General features: G+C 40.3%; 1 gene segment (V, D, J or C); it reads left to right on the forward strand.

Annotated features, from left to right (window-relative positions):
- Positions 1-8,228, forward strand: part of LOC127031411 (T cell receptor delta constant-like) — a 40,697-nt gene extending 32,469 nt beyond the window's left edge. The window contains 5 exon segments of the C gene segment in view: positions 3,149-3,201; positions 3,995-4,270; positions 4,976-5,029; positions 6,007-6,122; positions 7,216-8,228. Coding sequence covers positions 4,030-4,270; positions 4,976-5,029; positions 6,007-6,122; positions 7,216-7,245 — 441 coding nt within the window.
- The last annotated feature ends 628 nt before the right edge of the window (positions 8,229-8,856 follow it).

Consider the following 8,856-nt stretch of genomic DNA (forward strand, 5'->3'; position numbering starts at 1 on the left):
ACACTGCACAGGAAACTCTCAGGGCCTCAAGCCTGGCCTCCCTCAGCCCAGCACATCCCAGTCCCCCTGTATCCAGGTGGGCTCTGCCTGCTTCTCCTCGCCAACCCCGAGCCCCCCTGCTTCCCAGTTGGGCCTCTGATATCCCTGGCCCCAAGCCCCTCCTCTGTCCATTGTCTTCTCTCCAGGTAAGCAGAGTACTAAACAGGAAGGCCTGGGTCTCCTCTCCTCTCAGCCTCCCTCTGGCCCCTCTGGCCGGAACCGGCTGGTCAGGTCACCGGGGTTCTCTCTTCACAGCCCATTGTCCTTCCACTGGCCAGAACTGGTTGTGATTCCTGAGCTGGTTTCTGGGTCACCAGGTCACCAGTCACTGGGGTCTCCACCCTCCAGGATCTCGACCGGGATCCCAAGTTCTCTCTCTGGTCCTCTGTAACAACAAACTCCCTCTCCGCTCACCTCATCAAATCCATAACATCCAGGGAAACTGAGTCCCACTTCCTCTGCATGCAACCCACTGGGAAAGACAGAAAAACCAAGAAAACCCCCCACTTCGTCAAACTAGGGAAGGCAGGTTGTGTGGTTAGATGTGGTCTATGTGGGTTTAAGAGTGGATCACTTGGTCCTGCAAACAGTTGCTTTGTTCACCGCTATGGAAGCGGTGTGAGAAGCAACCGCAGCTCACCCAGCGGGGATGTCACCGTGTGGAAGAGCTGATTGGAGGTCAAAGGAGAGAAAAACTCAGTCTTGGCCTGGGGCAGGCTGCTGTTTACACCTGTTGGGACTCCCCCGACCAGCCAGGTGTGCTCAGGAACCCAATCTTACAGTGTCACGCAGGGATAGACAAGGGTCTGTGCTGATTTCTCTCTCATGAGCAGGGCCTCGGGTGGTGGAGATAGTCCTGGACCCATGTCACACGTGCTGGTGTAGCTGAGAAACACCTTTGAGGGCAGCTCCTCAGATGGTGGGAATGGTCAGAGCTGAAGTCATGTTAGTTCACACCAGCTGAGGACAGGCTGCTGCTTTCCTCTGGTCTTTTGCAGATATTCTGTGGAAGAGAATCACCTTTGCAGAGTGTTGATCTAGACTTGTTCATTTGATCAGATGGGGCGAGGCATTGGACAGTTTTTTCTCAAACACTGCTGCCTACCTTTAGGCCTCCTTTACCACAACATTGGTTAATAAGTTTTTCAGTCCCAGCCTGACTGCATGCTTTCTTTGCACAAACCAGCTTTCCCCCTGTGCTAGGGATTCAATTGCACTGTTTATAACCACAAAGTCTTCTTACGCCAAGTAACTCCCACCCCCTTAGATAGGCTATACGTTAGATCTGAAAGTAAGAGGACTGAGATTCTAGGCACTTTCCAAAGAGAGAAGGAGGAGGAACACACAATGTAGAAATAGACAAGTTAACAAACAGAGGGTGGGCAGAGGAAAGATTTGCAACCAACATGGAGTTGTATTAACAAATGTTATAGAAATATGGGAACAGCATTATAGTGAGGTTGGGTTCGATTTTACCACTTCATACTTCCTCTAAAAACATTAACCTGGTAGGTTCAGGGTAATGTTGCTGGGACTGCAATTAAGGATTTGTGTAATATTGTTGGAGGAAGAAAGAAGATCTCTGTGAGGCAGCAGAGACTGTGACTGTCAGTGAAAACCTGCTGTATGGAAATTCCTTTACGGTTAAACTAAGTCCCATAACTTTACCCTCCATTGCTTTTCTATTCTCTGTGTGTGTGTTTATATGTGAGAGATATCAGCTTTGACTATCCTTAACTGGATTTAAACAACTGTTTTCTTTGTGGAATCCTATGTGTAAAGTTGAGTCTCTTTATATAATGGAGATCTGCCTACCAGACTACAAGTGCATTCGCAGTGCAAACCATCCTATGCTGCCAGAAACCAAGGGTTCTCTTCTGATAGAAGAAGAAGATGAAAAGATGAACTGCAAAACATTTCAGAACTGGGCTTGCTGCAGTTCCAGTGAAGCATTCACCCACAAGGGCAGCTCCAGGATACAACTCATTTCTTTGGAATACAATTCTCAGAAGTGTTGAATTTCCTCTGAGCCGCAAAGACAGTTTATGTAAAGAGGTTTAGCACGGTGACTGGACTATACACACACAGTGATACAGACACCATAGATCCCCGTACAAAAACCTTAAACATAACAAAGACTTTTTTCCTCAGGCAAATGTCTAGCCCTTGGGTTTTTTGCCATTTTCAGAGGAAGTTACATGAAAAGACAGAAGAAAGGGCTGGGAAAATGTTTGGCAAAGTTTTTCTTTAAAAAAAATCTTAATTACGATTGATTCATTGAAATCCCTTGTTTTTCGTTTGTTGTGAAGGGAAAGGGAGCTTTTATACATAGTTTATTGTGCTGGTTTAATAACAATATTTTAAATACTTCTTTTAACGTTGCACATTTCTTTATACGCAGTAGAGTGCACATGGCTAATTACTCTAAACTGGGCTTTATTCTCACTAGTGAAATTAAAGAAGTAAAACATCCATATCCTTTGTATTATTCTCAGAACAGAGTGTTGCTTTACTACATGATCCCACACATGGCATGTTGCTGTTCTTTGGGACCCTTTATTAATCCTTCTCAACCCACTGGCAGATCTTGTCTTTGAGGCACGAAATTTGTTTCTGAAAGCAGAAAATTTTGGGAGTCAAGCATCAAAATTCTTCTGTAAGGTCCTGATTGTACAGAAATTGAACATGTGTTTCAGTTTATGCATTGTAATAGACCCACTGAATGTTAATAGGACCACTCTGAGGGACAGAGCCTCAGCTGGTGTAAATTTGCATATTGGTTTCAAAGATGCCCGGACCCTTTACACCAACTGAGATTCTGCCTCAGGGTGTAGAAAGTTGAATATTTTTTAAATCTTTGCAATTCAAAGGTTTCCATATGTTAATTTTAAAGGCTGAAATTAACAACAATAATCATGCCTTTTTGAGCTTATTTTCTTCTTCTGCAGCTAAAACATAAATCACCTTTTGCACAGAAACGTTTTCTTATTGAGCACAGGATTACACCAGAAACTGGAGATGAATAATCCAACCCAGACTCAGAATAACATAAAGTAACCCTAGCAGTTCCTTCAATTTTCTCTATAGAGGTTCTTGCACAGCTGTATAGCACTGTGATCTCGGAGGCTGTCTTTAAAGGGACCAAAGTTTCTCTAATACCAAGTAAGTGACTGAACCTTAATTCTCAGGAAAGGGTATTTTAAAACTTTAAATTTAAGAAAAAGAAATTTCTTAAAGTTTTTTGCAGGCATATTGAAGGTGAGATTAAAAATAAGGCTGGGAGTATGCTTGGATTCTTATTGTCTGTGCTTATAGTGTTGGTTTTAAGCAATACACGCTTTGGATCCAGAGACAATAAGTGTTTCTGGAAATTTGTGAGTATAGTATAACATCTTCTGACTGACTTTCAGTGATAATGGACATTCCTTCTTTCTAGCAGAGAGAAATTACATGGAAAATATATTAAAAATGGTAAGTGTTGCTCTGCACTATGAATTCATTTTTCCACTGTGATAGTTTCAAAATGTTTTATTGAAATTTTCAACATCCAAATTAAGTTCATATGATCATGTTAATAAAGCATTTTTATGATTGCAGAATCAAGCACTCAAAAGTTAGGAAATGAGAGAATTAAGCTTGTATGGGCCATATTAACTCTTTCTCCTTTATGTTACAACTTCTAATGAAATGATCATATACTGTTTTTCCCCACAACCCCCATTGTTAAGTTCTTCTTCTTCTTCTCTCTTGAAATCCTGTCTTCAAATGAGACTTAAAAAGCTCAATCTGTCTAGTTTATCAAAGTTTGGATTAAAAGAAGTCTATAGCATGTACTTATCAAATAGGTACTCTCTCTATACGAGCATAGGGCAAAGATATTCATTGCTTTTAAGTCCAGAAGGGATCATTATTATCATCTTCTAATTAAATTTCAAACACAGCATTAACTTTCCAGGAGATCAAACCCCTTCTGAGCCCTCTGTCTCCATTATGAAGTCAGAAAATGAGAGCATTGCTGCTTGCCTGGTGAAAGATTTCTACCCTAAGAAATTGAAGATATTCATGAATTCTGACAGTCAAACTATATATGAAGCAACATCTATCCTCACATCTAGTGGGAAATACAGTGCCGTCAAAGTTGCCAAGTTGTTCTCAAATGAACCAGTATCTTGCTCTGTTCAACATAACAGCAAACTTATTAAGAAAACCCAAACAGCTGAGAAGCTGCCAGGTATGTTTTCTGGGTTTAAGGTTGAATAAGATATCTTTGATATGAATTAAAATTTTATTTATCACATAGGATCATAGGGAAAGCCAGAACGGATCAGAGCATTCATCTACTCCAATGCTCTGTATGCTCTATACCAGGGGTAGGCAACCTTTGGCATGTGTGCCGAAGGTGGCACGAGAGCTGATTTTCAGTGGCACTCACACTGCCCGGGATCTGGTCACTGGTCTGGGCGACCTCTGCATTTTAATTTAATTTTAATTGAAGCTTCTTAAACATTTTAAAAACCTTCTTTACTTTACATACAACAATAGTTTAGTTGTATATTACAGACTTATAAAAAGAGACCTTCTAAAAATGTTAAAATATATTACTGGCATGCAAAACCTTAAATTAGAGTAAATAAATGAAGACTCAGCACAGCACTTCCGAAAGGTTGCCGACTCCTGACAGTATTCTGCTTCAAAGGAAATTGAAAGAAATCCTACATAAAATTCTTATGTAAGAAAATGTTTTGTACCAAAAACTCAAGGGCTAATATGCTTCCTCAGAGGGAAAGACCCCCCTTAACTTCACAGCACTACGAACCAGGCTAGAACTGTGCATAATGTGAATTCCCACCCTCTTGAATTGCAAATAGTTCCGTGAGATTATTATATATCTACATACGTCATTTCTTTTGGGTGCAGTTTACTGTCTTTCTTTTAGATTTCACATCTCCTGCTCCTGAACCGTGCAACATTTCAAACTCTACTCTCGAAGGTTAGTACCCAAATGAATGATTCTGTTGCTTACAGGCAATTTATAAGATGGGGGGGAAACTATTGACTTCAATATCAGCTGAGAATCTGGCCCTTGCTGTGTCTGGTAATTTAAATGTAACAAACATAGGACCAGGTTGTCCAACCTTTACTTGTGTTGATGAGCAGCTACTCACTCAAATGGTCTCACTGGTGTGAATGGGAGGAAGTGTTCAGCAATGTTGAGCAGGCATCCTGCAGTCTAGCTCTGAGAGTCCAGTCCTCCATCCATTGAGGTCAATGGCACAGGACTGGGGCCGGGGGGAAGATCTCCACTATGGTCTATTGTTACTACATGTTCTTAACTCATTCTGCTTGTGCCCATTTCCCATTAACATCAATGACAATTCATCAAATTCTCCTTCTCCTGTAATCATTTGCATCACAGAAGAGAGCTGCAAGACTAGCTCTACCATCCTTAATCTTCCTTCTCTCTAGCATATGAAGGATTGAAAGAATTCAATTTTTTACCTGTAAAGGTCCATAAATATCAGCTTCACCTCACATACAGAAACCAACAACAAAAATATTTCTACTGATAATAATGGAAATTTCCAAAATTAAACAAAGCAAAATAGGAAAAATGCTGCTTGAGAACTTAGAGTTTGACTTAAGGGTATTTACTTTGTATATTTTGACATATGATATTGACAAACTGCATTTTAATGTTTAAGCTTATTGAATCTCAAAATCTATCATTATTAAGTAATTGTCTGACCCCTAATTTCATACAATTGTGAAAAAATTAAATCAATAGAAATGGAAAAAATACTTAAAATCAACGATTTTATCTGTCTAAAATATTGAAAAATAAAAATTTTATTCTGACAAACCTATACACGTGCGCGCACACACACAAATATCTTTCATCATTCTATTTGGCTTTGTGCTAATATGAATTTTCATGGTGAACCCACAACATTGTTTCATATTTTGTAGACAAGAATGAGGAGAAAAGTGTGAAGACACTATCCACGGCTCTGCTGGCTTTGGAAATTGTGCTTGCAAAGAGCATCATCTTCAATGTGCTCATGACTGCAAGATTAGTCTTTGAGGTATGTGCTACTTTGCGGTGCAGACCGGGCTCTGGCATTTTTCGCACTACTGTCTGCTGACAGCGCCTAGGGCAGGTCTTTTTAACATGCTAGTGAAAAGGCAGATCATCATGCCTAAGTCCTGCCTGTACTAGCAGGAAGAGAAGACAGAGAAGAAGAATTGTTTCATGGGGAGGGGCTTGGTTTCCTTCCTGGCTCTACCATGTTCTGTGTCAGCTTGAGCAAGTCACTTCTGTTTTTTTGAATGTTCTGCCTTTAGTGTCTCTCTGTCTTGGGTCTCCATCTGTAGAATGGGAATAACAGCATTCCCCGACCTCACAGAAGGTATCCGAAAGCTTTACACTAAAGGATGCCATAAAGTAACTTAGAGTGATAGTACTCACACAGTTGCTACCATTAGTCATGAAATAGTGGTTTGCAGTGTTGTAGTAGCCGTGTTGGTTTCAGGATATTAGAGAGACAAGGCAGGTGAGGTAAAATCTTGTACTGGATCAACTTCTGTTGGTGAAAGAGACAAGTTTTCGAGCTCCACAGAGCTCTTCTTCTGGTCTTTCTCCAACCGAGGTTGGCTCAGTAGAAGATATTGCCTTACCCACCTTGTCTCTGTGAAGTGGCAGGACATCTCTCAAGGCTCCTGATTTAATCAGAGATCTCCTGTCTCTAGTGTGGCTGTTCATATTTATTCGTAATGTACTAATGCCTAGTATAGGGACAGCTCAGATGAGGGCTCCAATGTTCTGGGCACTGCTCAGACACATGAGAGACACAGTCCCTGCCTCAAATTGCTGACAATTGAAATATAAAAAATTGGGTGCTTTTCTAAAAGATCTACTCTAGGAATTATTTTTGGGGAAGTTCTATTGTCTGTATTATACAGGAGGACAGACTAGCTGATCATAATGGTCCCTTCTGGCCTATGAAACTCTCATTCTGTAATTCGTTCACTTGCGAAAGTCCCACAGATGTCAATATAACTTCAGCACCTGTATGATGAATATGTAATTGGGATTTGCCATGTCGAAAAGACCAAATAATTTTGCTGTAATAAAATAAATGAACATAATAATTATTAACAACGTCATTGTTGTTCTAGGTTTGCAAGAAGGAGCGAGGACGGACCTGAGAAATAAAGCTAAATTTCTGTCAACTTTAATTATATATACTGCTTTTGATACTGACAATTAGTCAGCATTTCTTGTTGCTAGGACTAAATTTTTAACAAGCTAATTTTGGTAACTGAATAACAATTGTAGAGTTACAACAACAACTTCGGAGTTAAGACTGAAGGAGATTTTGTATTCCCTCAAATCTTTTCTTACCTTGTGGGGGCGGGGGGGAACAGCCCATCTTTTATTCAAATCTGCCATGTTTCTTAGGCTAGAAAAGTAATAGAATGTTTGACTGCTAACTTATACTGATTGTGCAAGAATTTTTGGAAGAGCTGACTGTGAAAGATGATGGTCTTTTTAAACATGTCTTCCGATGTTTTTCATTCATGTACTTTCCTTTCCTATTTTTATACGAAAGCAATGTTTTGTGTTTTGGTGCATTTGCCTGCATAATAAATTGTTGCACAACAAGAGTTGTTTCTTTTAACAATATTAAATGATTTTAACCTATAAATGGCAGAGAGACTTTCCCTCCAGAGGTGTTAGGTCCAATCCAGCTTCATGCTGCGGGGGAGACTTTCTGATTTGAGGGAACAGGGAATGGAATATGGGCCTTTCCTCTCTAGGGGGTGTCAGCTCCGATCTGTGCCAAGGCAGGAAGACTGGCTGGCTCCGCGGGTGGGGAATGAAATACAAGACCTTTCCCGGCTGGGGGGTGTTGGTTTGATTTTGCCCCAAGCCCGAGAGACTGGCTGGGGTGAGTGAGTAGGATACAAGGCCTTTCTCCAGTCTGGCTGCTCACTGGAGGGACTAGATGTGGGGCAAAGGCAGAAGTGAGGGAATGGGATTTGGAGACAATTTTAAAAAATGAAAACAAAGAAATTAGTTTTTTTTTCTTTTGCTACATGAATAAAATGACGTTTCTTCCCTCTTAACCAGAGTTCATGAAACGCAGATTGTTCTGGGTATGAGCTTATTGGCCCTCGTAAATGTGGATGTGCAAATTGCGTAACTAACTGAAGGAAATTCATAAAATAAAGAGATTCATGAATCCCATTAATTGTGAATATTAAAAAAAATATCTGAGTGCAGCAAAGTTAGGACTAAAGCTGGGAAAATGATCTTTTGGTTTAGTGTTTGTTTGAAAAATAATAACAGAAAAGTTTTTCAGTTTTTCTCACCAAAATGAAAACATTATGTTTTGGGTTGAATACAATGATTTATTTGACCTGAAATGAAACATTTCAGTTTGAGGTGTTATTTATCTTTATTTAAAATAGTTAAATCTACCTAACACAATTCTGATACAAAAACACTTTGACTTTTTGCGTCAAAAATGCCAAAATGAAACATTTTGACTTTTTTGGGAAAGTTACCCCCCCGCCCCCCTTTCTGACTGCAACTATTTGCTGAATTTGACCCCCATCCATAAACAAATTTCGTTGACTTGAATCTGTGTATTTTGAAGAATAAACTACTCACAGAACCAAAAGCCCAACCCTCAGTCCACTCTGGGCAGGGCTGAGGTGCCTTAGCACAAAGGAGCTGGAGAAGTTTGCCAAGAAGGAAAGGGTTGCAGAAGCACACGGGGGATTTAGCGATGCAAATCCCATTGACTCGGAATA

Source organism: Gopherus flavomarginatus, chromosome 11 (genome assembly GCF_025201925.1).
Source record: "Gopherus flavomarginatus isolate rGopFla2 chromosome 11, rGopFla2.mat.asm, whole genome shotgun sequence".
NCBI lineage: Eukaryota > Metazoa > Chordata > Testudines > Testudinidae > Gopherus > Gopherus flavomarginatus.